General features: G+C 33.0%; 5 protein-coding genes across 6 annotated transcripts; 4 read left to right on the top strand and 1 right to left on the bottom strand.

The window, feature by feature from the left end:
* The first annotated feature begins 2,882 nt into the window (after window positions 1–2,882).
* On the top strand, window positions 2,883–4,287 carry LOC133691091 (glutathione S-transferase F11-like). The gene is made up of 3 exons (XM_062111425.1): window positions 2,883–3,188; window positions 3,268–3,316; window positions 3,591–4,287. The coding sequence occupies exons 1-3, from the start codon at window positions 3,036–3,038 to the stop codon at window positions 4,034–4,036; spliced, it is 648 nt and encodes a 215-aa protein (XP_061967409.1). The 5' UTR covers window positions 2,883–3,035; the 3' UTR covers window positions 4,037–4,287.
* A 1,998-nt stretch (window positions 4,288–6,285) lies between these two features.
* LOC133691603 (U11/U12 small nuclear ribonucleoprotein 25 kDa protein) lies at window positions 6,286–8,699 on the top strand. 2 transcript variants are annotated; one of them, XM_062112183.1, is made up of 5 exons: window positions 6,286–6,916; window positions 7,015–7,120; window positions 7,272–7,371; window positions 7,568–7,696; window positions 8,247–8,699. In XM_062112183.1, exons 1-4 carry the CDS (start codon window positions 6,523–6,525, stop codon window positions 7,661–7,663), a joined length of 696 nt encoding a protein of 231 aa, XP_061968167.1. In that variant the 5' UTR covers window positions 6,286–6,522; the 3' UTR covers window positions 7,664–7,696; window positions 8,247–8,699. The 2 variants fall into 2 exon arrangements, 1 of the variants encoding a protein (XP_061968167.1); XR_009841715.1 differs by having other exon boundaries at window positions 6,291–6,916; window positions 7,568–7,726.
* On the bottom strand, window positions 8,105–10,495 carry LOC133691605 (thiosulfate sulfurtransferase 16, chloroplastic-like). The gene is made up of 7 exons (XM_062112184.1): window positions 10,297–10,495; window positions 10,106–10,174; window positions 9,882–10,007; window positions 9,617–9,690; window positions 9,425–9,495; window positions 9,285–9,338; window positions 8,105–8,365 (listed from the first exon to the last, which is right to left on the bottom strand). Exons 1-7 carry the CDS (start codon window positions 10,377–10,379, stop codon window positions 8,291–8,293), a joined length of 552 nt encoding a protein of 183 aa, XP_061968168.1. The 5' UTR covers window positions 10,380–10,495; the 3' UTR covers window positions 8,105–8,290.
* Window positions 10,496–14,147: 3,652 nt separating this feature from the next.
* On the top strand, window positions 14,148–16,524 carry LOC133691653 (pentatricopeptide repeat-containing protein At5g40410, mitochondrial). The gene has a single exon (XM_062112254.1). It carries the CDS (start codon window positions 14,237–14,239, stop codon window positions 16,097–16,099), a length of 1,863 nt encoding a protein of 620 aa, XP_061968238.1. The 5' UTR covers window positions 14,148–14,236; the 3' UTR covers window positions 16,100–16,524.
* Window positions 16,525–21,648: 5,124 nt separating this feature from the next.
* LOC133691102 (uncharacterized) lies at window positions 21,649–22,886 on the top strand. Its single transcript, XM_062111439.1, has 3 exons — window positions 21,649–21,830; window positions 21,926–22,190; window positions 22,331–22,886. Exons 1-3 carry the CDS (start codon window positions 21,701–21,703, stop codon window positions 22,551–22,553), a joined length of 618 nt encoding a protein of 205 aa, XP_061967423.1. The 5' UTR covers window positions 21,649–21,700; the 3' UTR covers window positions 22,554–22,886.
* The last annotated feature ends 407 nt before the right edge of the window (window positions 22,887–23,293 follow it).

Below are 23,293 nucleotides of genomic sequence, written 5' to 3'. Positions count from 1 at the left end.
CCTTAGGTCTAGCTACAATCCAAACCCATTAAAGTTGGGTTAGGCAGTAGGGTCCAACATTATTGGGTCATGCTTGACAGAAGAACCCAGCAACATTGGGTTATGTTGAGCAAGTGGGGCTGGTAGCAAGGTTGTTGTTGTTGGGTCCTGGTGTCAGCTTATTCCACCTTCTTAAGCTTGGGGCCGGTAATTTCAGTCAGATCCAAAACTTAGATTAGGTGTTCCTTTCCGGCCCCAAATTTCTTAGGTCTGGAAGAGGATGTCAAAACCCAAGTTAATAATAATAATAATCATAATAATAATAATTAATTTTGCTCTTCAAATCAAATCTATGTTTTTTTTACCAGTAATAAAATTTATAATATTAAATTTGTTTGGCTCAAGTTTTTAATCCCTTCAGATAAAATTTATTATTTTTCTTTGATAGTAATAATATTATTTTCCTAATTTATCAATGGTAATAATAACAACAATAATAATTTTTAATTCTAACCCTCATATCAAATTTATGGTTGTTTTTCAATATTAATGATATTTGTTTTTAATTTTTTAATTATTATATTAATAATATTACCTGTAAGAAAAAAATAATATTTATAAAAAAAATAATGTTTATAATATAAATAATAATGTTAAACTTGTTTGGCCAAAGTCTTTATATTTTTTAATCTCTTCAGATAAAATTTATGGTTTTTCTTTGATTGTAATAACTTTTTTATTTTAATTTATTAATGATAAAAATAACAATAATCAAATAGTAATAATAATATTTGCTATTTACTCTATGATAAAAAAAAAACACACGTTACAATATTAGGTCCTGCTGGGGGCAAGACCCAATACTTCTGGATGGGTCTTGCTTACTGCAGCACCCAATTTTTTTAAAAAATAATATTTAAAAAATAATACAAAAATATCAAAAGAATATTAATTTGCAGTAAATAATAAAAATTAAAATTTTAAATTTCTTGGGTCTCGTCTTTCGGCGAAACACAATCTTAATAATGAAGTAAAGGAAAAAAAATTCAAATTTTAAAATTTCTTGGGTCTAGCTTCGTAGCCAAATACAATTTTAATTTTTGAAACGCAAAATCAAACATGATTTAATTAGAAAATTCAACCCAACCTGAAACGAAATTTTTTTTATCATCACCCAACTTTTATACAATATAAAAAAATCTCATCAGTTTACTTTGGAAAATAAATTTAAATCAGAGAAGGCAACGACAAAAGAAATTTAATTGGGTATAGCTGCCGGGTTTGACTATACAACCATATCCAATATCCTTGGGTATGGTTACGCAACGAGACCCAATACCTTTGAAAGTGATTTGGGTCCAGCTGTCAAGCCAGACCTAGTAGCTCTTGGTAGAAAAGGCAACGCCCCCAACCATAATTTGTGACAAAAAACATAGCAGAGAACACCTCCCGGGATGCTACAGTATTATTCACAATGCAATCAATTTATTTTGAAAAATAAATTTAAATCATAGAAGACAACATCCAAGAAATTTAATAGGGTATGACTACTGGATCTAGCTACGCAGTCATACCCGTATAAAACAAATTACAGTCTTGGGTCCTGCTGGGGCAGGACGTAACGCTAATGGTTCCAGCAGAACTCAATGTCATTGGGTCCTGGTGAAGCAGAACTCAAAGTTATTGGGCTGTGCAGCAATGCCACAACAACTCTTTCTGACTTACAAACAGCAAAGACAACGCTCCCCACAAGCGTTACAGTGTTATCCACAATCAAATACTCTGTTGGGTCTGGCTGGGAGGCAGGACCCAAAGTTATTTATATGTTTTGAAAGTGTTTTGAGTCTGGCTTGTCAATCAGACCCAACAACGTTGGGTCCGGCTACCAAAGCCAAACCTAGCGGTTTTTGGCAGAGAAGATCATGCCTCCAACCGTAATTCTTGACTAAAAACAAAGAAAAGGAACGTCTCTAGAATGTTACAGTGTCATCCATAGTGCAAATACTATATTGTTACAGTGTCGTTCACAGAGCAGTGTGCCTTTGTCCACAGTAAAACTACAGTGTTTCTATAATATTTTTTCATATATTTTAATATATATAGTAAAGTAATCATGCAAGTCCATAATTAATTATTTCTTCATTCACAATACATATATGTATAGTAAAAATCCCAAATGTTTTGAAGTTTTGTTAATCGTAATATAATTTGTTTTTTTTTTTATAAAAAAAATCTAAGCTGATAGAAGAGCGACCATATCTGTTTTCAATTCCATGGTCCATATGCATTTCCATTTTTCACGGGACATTTTTTTTGGCTTTGGACTCTTCGTAATGCGGTGGACCCTAATAAACTGACATTTCTTCTGGATTTTTTAAAAGATTAGTGGTGAATTTGGTCCTTCAACTATCAATTTGATCTTATTTTGATCACCTTTACTCTCATTTATCCCAATTTCATCCTCTTATTCTCTGTCTTGAGCGATTACATCACTCCATCAGTGACACTTTAAATACTGCCATTCAATGCTATGAGATAATGTTTGTTTATTGTCAAAAAAAGAAAAAGAAAAGACAGACAATAAATATAAAATGAACACTCACCCTTTTATTTTTATTTTGAAAGTATAAATATTTACTCTGAAATTATTCTCAAGAAAAATTTATTTTAGATTTTTGTTATCATCTTTTTAATCAAATATGTTTATATTTTATTTATATCTATCGTTTGTGTTCTAAAATGATGCCACATGGAATCAATTTTTAAAGGATCTATTATTGATGGAAGCACTAGGCCATTAAATGATTACAAAATATAATAAGAGGATGGAATCAGGAAAAGCAAGAGCCAGGGGGACTAGACTAAGATTAAATCGATAAAAGGACTAAATGCACCATAAATTGATTCTTAATTATTGGGCTCACCAACCAGGCTCATCCACTGCATAAAGTTTCAGAGGCTCTTCCTGCTGTGTGGCTGCAAGTCAAGTGACCAGAGCACACTAAAATCTACTCCAGCAGCAAGACGTGTAATCTTTCCTGTAACTAGCAAATCTAATGGCAACTCCGGTGACTATTTACGGACCACCAGTGTCCACAGCAGTGTCTAGAGTCGTAGCTACTCTGATCGAGAAAGACGTGCCCTTTCAGCTCATTCCCATTGACCTCTACAAAGGTGAACAGAAGAAGCCTGAGTACCTCAAGATCCAGGTACTAATCAGTATCTCTATCCTGGTTATTGCCATTTTCTTCCCTCCATTCACATACCACCTCCTTTGACTCTTAACAGCCCTTTGGCCAAGTACCAGCTTTTAAAGACGAGAGCATCACCCTCTTTGGTAATCGACACCAAATTAAATTCTGATCATCATACATCATTCACTGTTTACTCAGGGATAGGGTGTTTAGAATTGTGGCAGTGATTTTATATCAATTATTTTTTATTTAAAAATATTTTTTTTTATTTTACATTATCACATGTTTAAAATGATTTTAAAATATAAAAAATTTTTCATTTAAAAAAAAATCAAAATTTAAGGAAACATCTTAATCCTCTTCATAATCCCTTGTTAATTGTTCTTTTTACATGTGTTTTTTTATTGTTTGTTGCAGAGTCAAGAGCAATATGCAGGTATATATGTGACAAATATGCTGACAAGGGAAACAAGAGCTTATACGGCACAGACATCTTATCAAAAGCAAATATAGATCAATGGGTAGAAACTGATGGGCAGACTTTCGGTCCACCAAGCTGGGTCTTGTTGCTTGACCTATTTAGTAGTGTCCCAGTAGACGAAGCCTTGGTAAAGAAGAATGTAGATAAGTTGGCGAAAGTGCTTGACATTTATGAGCAGAAGCTTGGCCAGACTCGGTTTTTGGCTGGAGATGAATTTTCTTTTGCTGATCTTTCACACCTGCCTCATGGGGACTACTTGGTGAATTCAACCGACAGGTACGGATACCTGTTTACTTCCAGGAAGAATGTAAACAGGTGGTGGACTGAGATTTCTAACAGGGAATCCTGGAAGAAGGTTCTTGAAATGAGGAAAAATGCTTGAAATTGGTGGTCCTTTTTTGCTCGGTCTGCCAGCAGTCTGCACTCCGCGGTCTCAAGTGAGGGTTTTAAATAAGTTGGCGGTCTCTACCTTTCTCGGTGTGATTTGTAATTTTGCAATGCAATTATCTATGTGTCCAACCTTTTCCATGTGTTTCAGCTGATGTTGTCTGTAGCATGTGTGCTTTAGACATCGAGACGAAAGGTTGCCTGTTTCTTGGTGATCCAATAAAAACTACCATGTCTTGGGCTTGATGACCCTTTCTTCCTTTTAGATTCATTTCATAAATATAAAAAAATATTAATTTAAAATAAAAAATAAAATTTTTTATTTTTTAAAATATTTTTAAAATACAAAAATAAACTAATTCAGATTTTGAAGAATGAACTGAAAGAGGGATATTTAGAGTTTTTTGTGTTTTTTTTAAATATATTTTTTATTTTTTATGGTTTTAATATTTTAATATTAAAAAATAAATTTTAAAAAATAAAAAATATTTCAAACCATGGACGTTTGTTTTTCATTATAAAATATATACTGTGGAAACGGCAATTTAGAAATTATGTTGGTGTTTTTGGCGAAAAGTTTTACTGTAGAAATGATGATTTGGAAACTTTTGCCGTAGAAATGGCAATTTGGAAATTATGTTGGTGATTTTAGCTAGATTATTTACCATAAAAATGGTGATTTTGAAACCATAGTTACAGCAGTGTCCATGAACTGCGGTGCGGTTAAAAGTGTTTTTTAAAGTATTTTTTATTTAAAAATATATAAAAATAATAATTTTTAATTTTTTTAAAATTATTTTTAATATTAGAACATCAAAATGATATGAAAATATCAAAAAAATATTAATTTGAAGCAAAGAAAAAAAATAAAATAAAATTTTAATTTTTTTAAAAAATATTTTTGAAACGTAAAAACAAACAGAGTTGCGAACTCAGTTAAAAAAATATGTAAAAACTGCTGCATAAAAACTACTTTTTAAATTCAATTTTTTAGTAGGGCTCACAGTATAAAACGTAGCTTGATTTATTACTAAATACCTTGTTATGTTTATTTCACCGTAAACATAAAAGTTACGTGAAATTAAACACAATGTTAACTAGATTTTCTTTAAAAATATATTAAAAAATAATATAAATTATATTTTTATGTTAATTAGATTTCAAACTCAATAAATTATCCCTTATAGCTGTTGAAAGTGGCATTCTAGCTTATATTCTTTCTTTCCTTTTTCTTTTGTAGCTACAATCAAGTTTCTGTTGTTACACTCCAGATTATTTAAGAATGTATAATGCTCTACCTTGAAAAGCTTCTTCATACTGTTAGCCTTTATTTAAATTTGGTGCTGACTTTTTCCTTCTATTTTCACAACAAATTAGAAGAAATTCCTATCTTTCTATGTTGTCTTAGTGGTCTATCCATGGGTTTTATTGCTTAGTCGTCATAAGAGACGGTAGAGCCGACTAGAGAAATTGATGAATTCTTATGGCGCAGCGCAGCAGGATGAAGAGTTAGGAATCACGATCGAGTTCGGGTAGGAGTTTTGGTGTTGAATCCTGTAAAAACACTTGCAGGAGTTGAGACATGAAGGCAGCATAAAGAAGATGACTTGTAGCCCAAGGTTACCAGACTTTTGAAACCTAGGAAGTAAAAACTATTTTTTCTTTTAGAAATTTATTAAATTCTTATAAATATATCGGGTTAAAAGGAGGGATAATGCTTTTAAAATCATCCAAAGAAAAAAATAAAGGATAATATTTTTAAAATTATTCAGAGAGAAAACTTCACATGATATTTAAAAGTGTAGTAGAGGAAGTTTTTCAAAGTATTTTTTGCTTGAAAATATATTATAATAATTTTTTATTTTAAAAATTTATTTTTAACATCAGTACATTAAAAATATAAAATAAATAAAATTTAAAATTTAACAAATTATACCTCGATAATGACAAATAGGGTCTTGTTCAATGATACCTTTCATAGCCAAACAATAACAAAAATAATATTTAAGTTGTGTGTGGTAAGGGATGCTGTTAAGAATTAGGAGAAATATCAAAGGAACAAGATTTAAAATTGAAATGTTAAAGGTGTAAAAAATATTATGTGTTGAAGTATTAAAGATGTTTGATAATAGTTAAGAAAAAATAAAGTACAAAAGTTTATCTTAATATAAATCAAATCAACTTTTAATAAAAAAATTATAAAAAAAAATCAAATAATACGTCTCAAAATGATAATTGTAAAAGAAAAATGAGTAAATTAATATTATATTTAAAAAATGGAAAGAGAGCACTTTCCCTTCAAAATTCCTTCAGTCCTTCCCTATTTAAAGATTTCCCCTCCCTAGAAAAGAATGTCAAACACAAGCATGGTGAGTTAAGGATGACCCTTATAATTTTACCTTCCTCTACCCCAACACCAAACATATCCTTAGCCCTCTTTTTTTCCCCAACTAAATCGAGAGAATAAAGCCCATTCTAGTAATGGACCGAACAACGTCGAAAGCCCACTTTAGACGTTTGCATTCGATTCTCAGGTTCTGTCCGGCACCACATAATCCCGAACCCAAAACAAAAACAGTAACTGCGAAACGCAAGCCGAAGCCGCCACTTTTGTCCACCCTGCTTAAGCATCCAATCCGAGAAAAAGAGACGGTCATGGAATCGAGTTCCAAGGGAGAAGACGAAGTCGGAGGATACAACAGCAGCAACGTTAAAAAAGCCAAGCTGCAGTCAACTCTTGCTGCTCTCCTCGACGACCCTATACTTTCTGATGTCCCCAAGAAACCCACTTTATCTGATGTTGACACCCTTATCAGCCTTGAAATGGGTAGTGCCATGCGCATATCGGTTCAAAAACTTGACGGAACCTCCTTTGGTATTCAAAGCTAAAACCGTCTTCTTTTTGACATTTTAACAAACACTTAACGGGCGGTATGTGGAACTAAACTTTCTTTTGATTTGGTTTTGGTGAAGATGTGGCATTGATGAATTCGGCTACGGTGAAGGATTTGAAGCTTGCAATTAAGAAGAAACTGATCGAGATGGAGCAATCCAAGATGGGTCATCGTCATATTTCATGGTAAGCTACTGTTCTCCAAGAATTTATCGAGCTTATCGTTACCATAGCCTGCAATTTTACTGGTAATTGACCACTTTTAGGTTCATTTAAAAGTAACAGTGCTTTTTGAACCAGCAAGTTGCATGATGTATTGGTTTCATTACGTTTGCAGGAAGAAAGTGTGGGCTAATTTTGCTCTCTCGTATCATAATCAAAAGCTCCTCGATGACAACTCTGCACTTCAGGATTCTGGCATACGAAATAATTCTCAGGTTTCAGTTCTATTCTTGTAACTATCGAGTATGATCTTTCTTATCTGTTTATTTAGCTGTGGAATCTCGATGATGTTGCAATCTCCAAAGTTATGCACTTGATCATCCCCTGCATAGTTTTGTTTAATTATTGACTTTTGTTTCCCTATTATGGCTTCCATTGCCTTTGGCTTAGAGGTGTGTTGTGCCTGTGCAGGTGCATTTTGCGTCCTATGTCATGTCAAAGGATTCTCAAAGGCATTCTAAGCGGAGAAAGCACCGATTCTTTCATGGCCTTAACAAGCGTGTTTAAGCACTCCATTGTATTGCTTGATCTCATGATTCTGTACAGCTCCTAAGTAAACCTTCTTTATAGGTATTTTTACAGAATTTATAGAAAAATCTTCTCTTTTGAATGCTACATTCAGATTAGTTCTAGACTTCTCAATTGGCTGCAGCAGCAGGCTTCTTTTTTTTTCTTTTTTTCTTTTTTTTGGGGGGGGGGGGGATTTGCAAGATTCTTTAGCTCAGAGAGGGTAATAGCATGGGTGTGTTTTTCAATTTTTTCCCCAAAGATTATATTCAATGCAATGGTTCAGTGTCGATTCTAAGATGGAATCTACAGATAATTGGGTTTCGAACCCTAGAATTAATCAAGTCTTCAACACAAAACCTCTTGTCAAATGAAGTTGATTAGCATGCATCCACAGAGCAAATAATTCAAGAAAATACCATGAAGAGAAAGAAAGGCCAATTAAAGATTTAACTCTCGTTTTCTTTCTGTAATAGAGCATCTGCCTTATTGTGTCTGCCAAATATTGTTTCAGCTGGAAACAATTGTCTTATCTCTTGTCTATGCCTTTTCCTTGCCATAATTGTTTTCTCCTTATTTTCAGTATTGTTAGGTCAGCTAGTGTGTGCGGAGACCGAGCTAGCACATTTATTTTGCTATAGGGAGTCCATTTTCGGTCCATGCAGTGTATCCCCCAGCAACATCGGTTACATGATTAAAACCCTGCAGAAGCAATTTCAATGCTATCAAACATCAGGTTTTCCGCATCTAAGAAGTATGCTAGAAAAAAGTAGCTGTTCATCATCACTGTAGGCTACAAGACATGGGAAGAAGCTCAACATGAAGGTTTAAAGCTTGACCGTATGCGTTTCCTGTGGGTCACTCACCAAATTCATGGTATTTTAGTATCTTCTTGGACCAAAAGCATGCCTATTGTAAGTTATGGTCGACAGAAAATTATTGTCCAAAAGTTCGGTATTGGTTTGCTTTAGGTTGTTCTTGAAGATCTTTTTGAAAGCAATACAATTGTGTGACTCTACATTTTCCAGCAAAACAACGACTGACAAGGGATTGAAAGTTTGGGCACAACAAATATAATTGTGACTTTTATTATGAAAAGCAAGGGTGGCCAAGATAAGGTGAAAAAACTGATATAAAATTAAAAAAATTGATTATAATTTTTTTTTTAAAAAAAATGGTTCCGTTTTGGTTTCAAATTTGAGAAAACAAAAAAATTAAACCAAATCAAATTGAACTTTTATAAAAATAAAAGTCTAAAAAAACCCAGTTTATTACATAAAAATCTGTTAAAAAAACACGGTTAAAGACTTGTATGCTAATTTGGTTTTTTAAATAACAAACCAAACTAAATCAAAACAAACTATTTAGTTTGGACCAATCATTAGCTTCAGTTCATTAAGAAAAAAAAATTGATTCCGTCGGGTTTTTTGATCTATATAGAGGCAAGCCAGCCAATTTTCACCTCTAAGGAAAAAAAGAGGGTTAACAAACAGATACAGGACAGCAATCCTGGTGAGGATCCTGGGGACCGTGGCTGAACAACTTTGTAGCTCCGAGTGTTTAAAGCGTGAAATTTCTTCAACAATTATCACTAGAATGTGCGAGGATGAGAATAACTTACAGCTGATTGCAGATCACTTGCTGCCATAAGCGACCTTCTTCCACTCTTGCACCCCTAAGGAACAAGAAACAATCTTTAAGGCTAGAACTGATGACCTTAGATTAATATCAATGGATAAGATCTATGGTTATGGTGTTTACAACAACAATATCATCATCTTTTCCGAACTGCGATGATACTTCCTCCAAAAATTTAGAATTCTTGAACATTTCTGCACAAATAAGCAAGTTCAATAAGCATGGCAAATTCTTGCTAGAATCAAAGAAGCTGCCTATTCCCGGAATCTTTTCTTTTCTTCTCTCCTTTCTGAGAAAACTCTTCAAGAGATTTACCTGCTCCATTGTTTAACATGTAAGGAATGTTTACGGCCCCTGAAGGATGTCCAGCACGAAACTCATCATGGGTCCTACCATATCAAATGGAAAAATAAAATAAAAGTATATATATTGTAATATATATATAACCAAAATTCATTTTCTACAAAGTTAAAGTGCAGAAAATTAAATGAAATTCTTTAAAATATTAGATCATGGAGAAAAAAAATAAAACAAAAATTGAAATTAATCCAGAAAAAACTGGCAAATAAAAGAAAATTACCTGACATCCAAATACTGATGTCCAACTTGAAGAAGCTCGTGTGCAACGTGAACTGGAACTGATCTTGGCTGAACATTAAACGATTGTGTTTTTGTATTATTTTCGTTGTTGTCATCAGCAATGGATCTGCATCAGCAAAATATGCCAGTTTTAATTTACCGTTTTTACCTCGGTGAAGACAAACCTATAAATCAACATGCAAAAATAAAGAAATAAAAGTATACCCGAAGTTGGAGACCTTGTCTCTTACACCCGTACGATGATGCCCTTTGGCAAACCCTGGCCACCAAACCCTAAAACAGAACATGAATGCCATTTGTTTTCAATTAATTATAAGTATGGTAACCATTGTGTATTTACGAAGAAGGACGTGGAGGAGGAGGACGTGGAGGAGGAGGACGAGAAGAAAACCAACCTGCTGGTAATGCCTTGTTGTGAAGGACGAAAAAGAGAACGCATGGAACGAACAAGGAGAGCAGGGGAAGCGTAGGATGGCATCTTCAACCTCTATGATTTGTTTCCTTCACGCCTCCTTGATTCAACGCTTAAGTGTAACACTGAGCCCAACGCTTAAGTGTAACACTGAGCCCAAGTACGTCAAACCTAATATTTTCAGGCTCCGTTATATACTAAAAATACATGTGACTCTGAGAAGTTATAAGATACAATATCTTTGTATTCAATTATTTAATGAGCTTGAATATACATGGATTTAATAATATATCAGACTCAATATTCTTGGGTTCCGCTACATGATGAACACAAGTATATGTGAGTCTAACGAGCTACTAGACCCAACATACTTGGACTCAGTTACGCGTTAAGTCTGAATACATATGAGTTTGGAAAGCTACCATACCCAACATTATTAGACTCGGTTACACGCTGAGCTTAAGTGTATATAGGTCTGATGAGCTCCCAGACCCAACATCATTGGGCTTAGTTATGTGTTAAGCTCAAGTACATGTGAATCCAGTGAGCTGCCGAACCCAATATTCTTGAACTCAATTATGAATTGAGTCCAATTACATATGAGTCTAGTGAGCTACAAGACCTAACATCTTTAAGCTTTGCATCATGTCAAACCTAAATGGATATAGAACTAACTACCTTTCAAGGCCTTATGGGCCATAAAACTTTGTTTATTCATTCTTATATTTCTTAACATAAAATGTTAATGTCAAGGATACTCATCTCTCAACACCCCTAGGTGTATAAAAGTCTTATAAGAATCTATTACCTTTCCATCAATATTAATAATGTGTAACGGATATTTATCTCTTATTAATTATGTGTAAGAGATATTTATTTTTCATTGATACTATCAAAAAAAATAATATTTTCTAGTTCTTTCTATTCACAGAAGAACAATACTCATGAGTTATATATACCCTATAAATTCTTCAAGTGAAAAGTTTGCAATCTCTATTCTCTATTGCATACGTATATTCAAAGCATCTCTCTCTAAAATATCATTACACATTCTCTCTAAAAAATACTTACTTAAATATCTAAAAGTTCCAAATCTATCAAATAGGATATTTTGTAAGTACTAATCACCGGTCACATTGGCTTACCAAGCATCAACCACCTTGACTAAGAATAATAGATTAGAGTAATAGATTTAAAAGATTAACCGATACCGGTTTGATGAGTTACTAAACCCAACATCCTTGAGTTCAGTTAAGTGTGAAAATTAAGTACATATAGGTTTAGCGAGCCACCATATCCACTATTCTTGAGCTTAGCTACCCACTAAGTCCAAGTACATGTGGGTTTGGAAGCTGTCGGATCTAACATTTTTTTTTTTCCAATTACGCATTGAGCCCAAGTACATATGGGTCTGGCGAGCTGTCGAACCCAACATTCCTATACTCAGCATCATGCCAAGCCCAAATGAATACAGAAGTAACAACTTTTCTAAGCTCATATTAGACCACAAGACTTCGTTTGTTTATTCTTGTGATCCTTAACATAAAATGTTATGGTCAATGATACTCATCTCTCAACACCTCTTGGTGTATAATAGTTTTACAAGGACCTGTCATTTTTCTATCAACATTAATTATATGTAAAGGATATTTATCTCTTATTGATACTATTTGAAGAAAATTACTTTTCATATTTTTATCTTCATAAAAGAACAAGACTCGTAGATTATATATACCTCATGAATTCTTCAAGCAAAAGGTTCATAATTTTTATTCTCTATTAGATACATATTTTTAGAGCATCTCTCTAAAATATTATTTAATATATTTTTCTAAAAAAATATTTATTTAAGCATATAAAAGTCCTCAAATCTATAAAAAGAAAACCTTTTTATAGGATGAATGGATCAAATTATATATAAAAACCAAAAGTTTAATCAATTATCGAACATATAAAACTCACTTCAAAGGTATTTAGAGTTTTCGGAACCTGACCATGTATGTTTTTGAAAAGATAGCTACTGCTGATGTTAAAAAAAGGGGGCTGGTTTTAACGGGAGGAGCAGAGGTGAACAAAGTGATTGAGCCCTAAATATGCTTAAGCAAATGAAAGAATAGAATATGCCCAGTTGATAAAATAAAAAAATAAATATTCATCCTCAAGCAAATGAAAGAATAGAATATGCCCAGTTGATAAAATAAAAAAAAATAATATTCATCCTTAGATCTCAAAAGTAGGACTTCTTTAGGTGTTGAAACACTCGTTCAAGCACGTCAGAAAGTTTAAAATCTGTGATTGATTTATTGACTTGAATGCCACCAAACATGAACAAATGAAGATTTTAGACCATGGGAGTGGCATCTGGTGCAGTACAGTGCATGCATTATGCTATTCGACGGCATTGGAATAATTCGGTTTGTTTTTTTTAAAAAAATGTTTTTTAAAAAATTATAAAAATTTTATTTTATTTTTTATTTTAAATTAATATCTTTTTAGCGTTTTTAAATCATTTTGATGTATTAATATCAAAAATAATTTTTAAAAAATAAAAAAAATATTATTTTAATACATTTCCGAGTAAAAAACATTTTAAAAAATAACCACAATCACATGCTATTCAAGTATTAACTTTGAGTGCTTAGATTAATTTTTACATGGGAGGAAGTGATTTGAACATGCTACTTTGCAAGTAAATTAATTATGAGCTCGATCTAGAAAATGGTAATTACGAAACTTAATGTTCAAAAATAATTAAGCTATTTGATTTTTATATTTGTTTGGTATTTTAGAAAATTGAGAGTTTTTATGTATATTTTCATTGCATGTTAACCACTAAGTTTGAATTTGATAATATGGTGTATGATATTTTTTAAAAAATATATTTTTATTTAAAAATATATTTTAAAAAAATATTTATAGAATCATTAATATGATATTTTAAATGAAAGATATTTTAAAAAACTTTAGAAAACATGTTGAATTACATTACTTAAACATACTAAAAAACACTCAACTTGTCTCTCCCTGTCTCTTGAAAAATTGTGAAGGAACCGCATCGTTATATATTACTTAATTGAATAATTCTACATTGCATTCTTATATAATATCAAATCATCCAATTTATTCTTCTGAAATTTTTTTTATTTAAATTGATGAAATTGTATTTTTATTTTAAAATTGTTATCGAATTGTTCAAAGATATATAAAAAAATTGATTCAAAGATATAAAAAAAAATTGATTGATTTTCTCAAATTATTTTTAAAACAATTCAAGATTATCAAAATTTCTTAACCACTAATATTTTTAGAAACAAGAATTTCAATTCTTTTGGAAAAATTAAAACATATCTTTATATAGCTCATGGAAATTTTCAAAATCCAAAGATACAATTACGTAAATATAAACTAGAAAAATTGATAACAAAAAACATATTATAAAAATTAAATATTATATAAAAATATAATAAACACAATTTAAAATACCGGAATATATTAAAGATTTATCCATTTATATAATAACAAGCCAAGTCATTTTCTCAAAAACATATAACAAATCTAAATGGCATATATGTGTGTGTGGACAGGCATCTTTTGAGTTAATTTTCATACATTAAAAATAAATTATTTTTTAATTAAATAATAAGTAAATCATTTATGGAAATTGGGTATTAAGGAAGTCATTTATGGAAAGTAGGAAGAGAAATTATCCAAGAACAATGTATAAACAAACTATCATCACCATAGATGAAACGGGCCTAAGCTGATAAGGCCTGAGGGCCCACTATAAATATATATGGGCTAAACGTTTGGGCCCTAAAATAAACCACTCTCTTGTCCTGTCAACGAAGGACATGCCGCCTTCAGGCTTCAACGTGATCACATCAACTGGGCTCTAATGGCTATGAGAGTTTGAGATATGGCAGATGATAATGCTAATTCCTTACATGCAAAGAGCTTCAAAACTCTTGATTCTACACAAATTTATAAGCTCAATAAGGCTTCACAATTCTTTTGCTTCACAATTGTCTCCCACGTTTCACGCCTTTTCAAATGTAGACTCCCTTGTTTCAGCTCTAATCACTGCTATAAGCACTTGCAGTTCCATCTCTTATTGCAGGGCACTTCACTGTCGAGTAATCAAGTCTGTGAATTGTAATCATGGGTTCATTGGCGATCAACTGGTGTCTAGTTATGTTGAATTGGGATGTACTAAAGATGCACTTGAGTTGTTCGATGAATTGCCTGACAAGGACTTGGTCTCCTGGAATTCCTTGATTTCTGGGTTTTCTAGACGGGCGGATTTGGGAATTTGCTTGGGTTTGCTTTTCAGGATGAGATTTGAAATGGGTTTGAAACCTAATGAAGTTACGGTTATACCTGTAGTTTCAGCTTGTGCTGGTGTTGGAGAACTTGATGTGGGCAAGTGCATTCACGGGATTGCAGTGAAATCGGGCATGCTTTTAGAGGTTAAAGTTGTTAATTCTCTTATTAACTTGTATGGAAAGTGTGGATGTTTGGAGGCGGCTTGTTACTTGTTCGAAGGAATGTCAGTGCAAAGTTTAGTGTCATGGAATTCAATGGTTGCAGTTCATGTTCACATGGGATTGGCTGAGAAAGGGATTGGTTATTTTATTATGATGAGGAGAGCTGGAATTAACTCTGATCAAGCCACTGTAGTGAGCTTGCTTCTAGCGTGTGAAAATTTAGGTGTGAGGAAACTGGCAGAGGCTGTTCATGGTTATATCTTGAACGGTGGTCTTGATGGGAATTTAGCAATTGCAACTGCATTGTTGGATTTGTATGCTAAATTAGGTACTTTGAGTGATTCATGCAAGGTCTTCGGAGAGATGATTAATCCGGATGCAGTGGCTTGGACTGCCATGCTATCGAGTTATGCTATGCATGGGCGTGGGCGAGAAGCCATTGAACATTTTGAGCTAATGGTTAGAGAAGGTGTGGTGCCTGATCATATTACGTTCACTCACTTGCTGAGTGCTTGTAGCCATTCAGGACTAGTGGAGGAGGGTAAAAATTACTTTAAGATTATGTATGAAGTTTATGGAGTTGAGCTAAGAGTGGAACATTATTCATGCATGGTTGATCTTTTAGGTCGCTCTGGACATCTGAATGATGCTTATAAGCTAATCAAAAGCATGCCAATGGAGCCAAATTCTGGTGTGTGGGGAGCTCTTATTGGTGCATGCAGGGTTCGTGGTAATATTGAACTTGGGAAGGAAGTTGCCGAGCGATTGTTTTCTTTAGACCCATCAGACTCTAGAAATTATATCACGTTGTCAAATATGTATTCTGCAGCTGGTCAATGGAGGGATGCTTCAAAGGTGAGGGCTTTAATGAAGGAAAGGGTCCTGATCAGGAATCCTGGATGCAGTTATATTGAGCACGGGAACAAAATACACTGCTTTGTAATGGGTGATCAATCTCACCCTGACACAGAACAAATATATAACAAGTTGGAAGAACTCGTTAGAAAGAATCGGGAAGTTGGATTTGCGTCAAAAACAGAATATGTTCTACATGATGTGGATGAGGAAGTGAAAGAAGATTTGATCAATAAGCACAGTGAGAAGTTAGCCATTGCCTTTGGACTTTTGGTGACTAATGCTGGTATGCCATTAATTATTACAAAGAACATTAGGATATGTGGTGATTGCCATGGCTTTGCAAAGCTCATATCATTGATTGAGAAGCGTACAATCATTATTAGAGATACAAAGCGATTTCACCATTTCACAAATGGATTATGCTCTTGTGGAGATTACTGGTAAGCAAATCCTCAACCCGTGATATCGTGGTGCAAACTTCACTGTTTCACAATTGGTATTTATGGCTTGATAAGAGCAGTCTGATTTCATTGATTTTTGTTGTCAGAGTATTTGTTTCATTGTAGTTAAACGATTCATTAGCTCACCAGAAAGGCAAAACTGAATCCAACCCACTTGAATTAATGGTACTTCTTTTTACCAACAAAAAAAAAAGGAAAAAAAAAAGTTTTGTTACATGGCTAAGCCATGATAGACTTTTTTTTTTTTTTTCTCTACTAGTAGAATGGCTTGGCTCGAGTCTTGGAGAATTGAGGTCGAACACCAACAGCATTACTTTTTTTTCTTCTTCTTCTTTAAGAATGTAATTTTTTTAAGCTTCTCGATCAAGAGATTTTATATCGTTAAGTTATTATACGTTGATTTTTTTTTACTGTTTTTAATTAGCGGTAAATCCCCTTCCATGTGCTGAGAAATAAAGGATAGTATTAGGGTTTCAATGTGCCCAAGAGTCCACCTTCCTTTTATGCATCCTTGGAGACATAAAACTTACAAATATAGTCGTAAATCCCCATACGAGAGAGTTAATTTGGGATAAGATTCGGGTTCTAAATTGGAAAAATTAATTTTTAAAATTTTTTAATTTTAAGAAAAATTAAAATAATATTTTTTAATTAAAAAATTAAAAAATTATCATGGAGCTGTATTTTGATAGGATAAATAAAAAGTATTATATATATATATACACACACAACTTGGAAGAAAACTCGTTTTTATGATTTAATGTTTGTTTGATAATATGTATTAAAAACAAATTGTCTAAATTATTTTAAATAGTTTTCGATAATTTTTACATTTTCATATCATCAATCCTAAAAAATTATCATTAACAAAAGTTCACTGCTTTGGTCTTACAAGATCATCTGCGGACGCCACATGAGTGAAAGAGAGAGGGGCCATAGAAGCAGTACTGTGAATGAGTTGACTTTTTACTGTTTAAACCACCATTTATCACGGCACCATAAGATTAGTAATAACAATCGTCATCACGGTACAACAAAGATAAATTAATTAGGATGTAAATAAGGGTTATTATTTTTTTGTTTGGTTTGATTTTTATATGAAAAAATTAATCAAACTAACATTATTAATTTTAAAATTTAAGACTGAAACCAGTTTAAATTGACTGGTTTCGGTTTGATTTGGTTTGGTTTTTGTTGTTCAAAAACCAATAAAACCAAAAAAAAATCTTGTTTCTGTTATTTAAGAACTTATTCCAATTTACATGACCAAAACATAATTGAAAGGGAAACAGATCTACCTATAAATTACAAGCAAATCTCGGTTTCTGTTGTTCAGGAAAATAAATCTGTCCATAAATTACAAGCAAATCTCGATTTCTGTTAAAGTACAAGCAAATTATAACATAATAATAATAATAATAAAAACTCACAAGATGCTGGGATAAACTTTAAGTGGAGTTAGAATCTTAATCATGAAAAAGAAGATAAGATGTAGGGATGAATTTGAAAAGATGAGAGATATAAAGAAAAGGCCGCCCGGGGGGGTACGGGGAGAGACAAGAGGCAGAGAAAAAGGAGGGGTTGGTTTAGAACCTTTTAAGAGCATGGAGTAGGAGCTTAACAAGTAATAATCGTGTAACATGAAGCAAAATCAAAGAGGAGAGATGTAAAGAGCAAAGGGAGGGGGGTGCGGCTAAATGTTACTTTAGGTTTAGGGTTAAAAAAATCATATTTATACCTGTATTTTTTTAAGTGCTAGCCTGGTTGAACCGGTTCGGTTCGGTTCGGTTCAGTTCAATTAGTTTCAAACTTTGAAAACCGAAACCAAACCAAAAATTTTTTATGATTTTTTATTCAGTTAATTCAGTTTTTTTGCTCACTTCTAGATGTAAAAGATCATACCCATACATGGTACCGACCTCATGCAACTTTTAATGTGTTTTGTTTTTGGTAGTGAATGGTTTTTTTATATGCATTTTTAAAATATAATTATCTTAAAAAATATTAAATCAATTTTTTAAATATTTTTTAAATAATTTTAATGGATTGATGTTAAAAATAATTTTTTTTTAATATATTTCAAACAAACAATACTTTTAAAAAGTATCATACATTATATTATCAAATAAATACTAAGGTATCATTTATTTATGCGGCTAGCTGTATTTTTTTTAAAAATAATTTTTTATATGTTTTTTTATTTTTTTATATGTTGATATTAAAAATAAATTTTAAAAAATTAAAAAAATATATTTTGATATATTTCAAAATAAAAAAATACTTCAAAAGATAACTATTATTATAATATCAAATCCTACCTAGATGATGAGAGAGATGATTATTATGACTGCATGACAGTAAAGTGTTTGGCACTGTGATTAGAAAACGTTTTTGAATTTTATTTTTATTTTTTATATTTTAAATTAATATATTTTTATTGTTTTTAAATCTTTTTGATGTGCTAATATTAAAAAAATTTAAAAATAAAAAAATATTATTTTAATATATTTTAAATTAAAAAATATTTTAAAAAACATATGCTATCACAGTTATAAACATCCCTGGATTAGTGGATAATTTGTTTAAAATTTGATTTTGATGGCGAAACCATTACCTTCCAGACAGATTTTTGTAATATATATAAAAAAAGAATCATATAAGATCTTTCGGGTAAGGCTATATTCTAATCAAGAAAGGAAACTTCCCCACAGATAGATTCCTTAAAAAGGAGAGCAGAATCACCGTCCCTTTTCATCTCCGAGGCATGCTCAGATTTATTGTCTTCAGCTAGCTCATGGTTTTCTTGAAACGCTGTCCCGTTAGCTTACCATATCCATGAATGTCAACCATTTACACTTGAGATTTTTCCCCTTTTCCAACCACGAAAGTTTTCTCATTCAACCATTGATCTTGATTCTAAGCTTGACCTCCGATCCACAGCTTATCGACCACCCAGACATCGATCGGGTGCCAATCACAATGAGTTGAAATTTGGAATCCAGATTCCAAGTCATAGTAGGTTCCGCATGATTATTTTTCTAATGGAGAAAAACCACCACCCATCCACCAGCGTTATCCTTCTATTGCACGTACCCTTTTTTTCTCTGCCATCTATTTAATACATTATCGTTTACCACATCAATGCCTTCAACTTCAACTGCCTACGTTGCGTGATCGAGCAAGCTAATATTTATTTGTTTGAAACTTGTTGTTTTCGGCCATGTCTATCCACCTAGAGCGAGAATCTCATGGATCCCACCATTGAAGTAACTTCCAATGCTGGCTTGAGGTCCCTTCTCCATCATTTATGACCAGCACATTACGTAGTGGACCAGAGAAAGAAATCGCAACATTATTTTATATAATCTGTTTATCTCTCATATTTTAATGGATCTTGAGTGGATTATCATGTCCAAACAGGAAAAATAAAATAAAATAAAATTACCGTAGCACTTCCTGATAAAAAAAAAACTATGATGGAAAATTTTATGGTATTCAAGCTATAACTAGCATCTTATTAGCTATTTTATAAAACTTACTTTGAAGAAAAAGATAAATTTAAAAATAAGAGGCACAATTAAATTTAAAAATGATAAGAATATCACTACCTAAATATTACTGGTTACAGCTGAAGCATCATAAGATTTCTCATAACCAATTGATAATTGAAGATAAATCGACGGAACAATTAAAGATTGGTAGTCGCGTACACAACCTGTTTAGGTTTTTCATATCATTAACAAAATATCACTACATGGCACAATTATTTAACCTGACTTTATCTATAATTCAATATAAAACTCAAGTAATGGATTAGGAGGATTGATCCATAATAATCTAAAATGACATTTCTTTAATATTTAAAAATACAATATAAAAATTTATTTAAAAAAATAGTTGAGTATAGTTTTGACCAGAAATGAATCTACCAAATCAATTGAGTTTGATAAAATTAATTTTCACTGTTTAATTTAAAATTTGACCTCATCAAATGAGAGACTGCCGAATTGACTAGCCAGGTCAAATTAAATTTAATGACATTGCTAAATAGGATTCTTTTCTGTACAATTCAAATTTGAACCAACCGAAGATTTTTTGGTAACATTAGAAGCAGCCGGAGTTGGAAATTCCGGTTTCGTTGTCGTTTTTGTTGTTGGGATGATACAGTGTTTGAGCCAATCCTCACAGTGCTTCAATCATACTAAAAGCCAATTTGGATTTATTCAGCAGCTAGCGGCGTTTCTAGAGGAATCAATGCATGCAGATGGCTGTAAGTTATGGCAGCCGGTCCCTCGTGGGTCCAGATGTGCTTGGCCATGAAAGCATAGAATGGTCTTCTTTGGTACAAATGGAGGAGGTTATTGATATTCAAAACCAGATTTAACAATATTATCTGATCCAATTGCAAAATCCATGTTGTGCTTATGATATAACAAATATATCATCTGCCTCTGAGAGAGAGGGAGGGAGGGAGGGAGGGAGGGAGAGAGAGAGAGAGAGTTTACTGCATCCTCGGAGAGGTACGACTCTTGGACGCTTAATCTAATTGGTATATGAGTTTACTTTTATACTGCCATTCAAGGTTAGTATTTTTGAAGATATTATAAAATATCAATTCATTTACGATGATAAAAAAATTGGTCTAAATACAACCTGTTTAAACTTGATGATAAAAAAATTAATTTAGATGCGGTTAGTTTAAATGTCCAAGTCATGCCGTGGGGATAAAAATAATTAAACATTAAAAGATATACAGATTTCTTGGCATAATTATTAAATCCAAAAATATTTTTGGTTCAAATTTTTCTAAGAAATTAAAACAACATTATTGTGATTTGAAAAAAAATAATAAAATGATGGTCGGGCTTTAATTATGTCATCGGTTAACTAATATTATATATATATATTAATTTAATCTCTATGTTAACTAAGTTGTGTATTAAGCAGTCGGGCTACTACGAGTTTTATAATTATAATTTAGATATTCACCAAAAATACTCTTGAATTTTGACATACAAAATGGGATGCAAAAAATTCAAACCATGACAAGAGGGGAAAGGAATAACAACGTACCATAAAAGGGCTAAAGTGGCGAGTCCTATTCTTGTCTACTTCCTCTTAGAATCTTCAACTCAATACAATGTGCTGTTAAAAAAACAAAGAAATCCATCTAAATCCTGGCCCCCTTCACACATAGTTGGTTTGTCACAGTCACACTAATAAAGTTGGGATCCTTCAAGTTTATGCTTGACACATCTGTTAATCATGGTCCTAACACCCTCTTAATTAACCACACAAAACATGTCTTGGTTAACCGGACCACATGACCCATCCAAAACGCAGATGTGCCCGAAAGGGTTCCATACGTGTCAGTCATACTTGACCGAGCCAAGTCAGGCTCGGTTCAATCCCAATCCAAATATGGGAAGATGCTATAGAATATTCCCACTTTCTGTGAGTCTTCCCATAATGCCAACAATTACGGATAAGTCCCCACCTTGAATTTTTTACCCTATATAAACTTTCCTTTCCCTTTCTCTTTATCCCTACGCCTTCCCTCTCGAACCAAGAAAGAAACTTCCTCATGGCTTCGCCTTTAACTCTCACGCATTCTGAGCAAGAAAATCTCCTAGAAAAACTTGGTGCTTTCAAGATTCAAGGCCGTGATAAACATGGCCGTAAGGTTCTTCTCATCATTGGCAAACTCTTCCCTGGTAAGCAGTTCTTGTTTACTTAATAAAGATGTGTTCTTTATTTTTGTTGTTTTGATTGTTCAAGACCAAGTAGCTTTTTTCTCTTGTGGTTTTAGCTCGAGCGGTGAGCAGTGACGTGTTGAAGAAATACCTGGAGGAGAAAATATATCCAAAATTAGAAGAGAAGGCATTTTCTGTGGTGTATGTACACACAGATGTTCAAAGGAGTGAGAATTTCCCTGGGATTTCAACCCTTCGATCTATTTATGATGATATTCCAATGAACGTCAAGATTCATCTTGAATCTGTTTACTTTTTGCATCCGGGACTCCAAGCCAGACTCTTCCTTGCCACCTTTGGTCGTTTTCTCTTCAGTGGAGGGTAAGATTCATGCCCTTTTGGGGTCCCATTCGAGCCCTCTCGACCAACCTCCACTCAGTGATTAAATCTGGGATGTAATTAATTAGTGGTTGGCAGGTGTTAATTGTTGGGTTAATATTTGTTGTCTCAACTCTTAACAGGTTATACTCGAAGCTGAAATACGTGACGAGGATGGAGTTTTTGTGGGACCATGTGAGGAGGAATGAGATTGGGATACCGGAATTCGCTTATGATCACGACGAAGAGCTGGAGTACCGTCCGATGATGGATTATGGATTGGAGAGTGATCACCCTAGAGTCTACGGTGGGCCATCAATGGATAATAATCCACTTTCATTGTATTCAATGCGATGCATTGCGTAGTATAGGATGTGTTTGGCCTTTCTTTCTCTGTATAAAATAGGGGTGGAATGTCGTTTTCGTTCTGGCTTTTAGGAGGTTTCTGTAGTCTGTACACTTTGTAGATAGGGGTGCTGTGTTCTTGGCAAGATGAGCTAATGAAGTCGACTCTATGGAAAAGGATAAGGTGGTGAGTTAGTTTAGGCCCAGTAGATGCTTAGCCCATAGAGTGTCTTTGGCTTGAATTCAGAAAAACTATGATTAAAAAAGTAATTCTAACTCGGCTCGAGTTTGTAGTAATATTACCTCAATTTAATGATACGGTTGATAAAGTCGAGAGCTGTATATTTAATGATATGATTGATGTTGTCAAATTCGGCTGGATTAATATCATCGAGTGAAAAAAATGATATTTTAATAAAAATAACTTACTTGGGAAGACGTTATAATAAATAAATTGACTCGAAGATTTAATGATCCGATTGTTTTTTCCTCGGATGGGGTCCTTCTGTAGATTGTTTTTTCCTCGGATGGGTCCTTCTGTAGTCACTTCTTGGATCGATATAATGATTATAGTTTTGAAAGGGAAAGTTGAAGAAGTCCATTCTGCTTTTAACCACCGCATGACCAATCAGTGCAATACAAATTACATATATCGATAAATTTGCCTTCTTTTTTCAGTCAAATTCAACGAATATGGGCTGCACCAAGGGGTTTTTTTACAATAAATATTGTCACTTTACCAGTTGCTTTCAAGTCATTAT

The sequence above is a fragment of the Populus nigra genome, chromosome 4, assembly GCF_951802175.1.
Source record: "Populus nigra chromosome 4, ddPopNigr1.1, whole genome shotgun sequence".
NCBI classification, from domain to species: Eukaryota; Viridiplantae; Streptophyta; class Magnoliopsida; order Malpighiales; family Salicaceae; genus Populus; species Populus nigra.
This window is presented reverse-complemented; position numbering and strand designations above follow the sequence as displayed.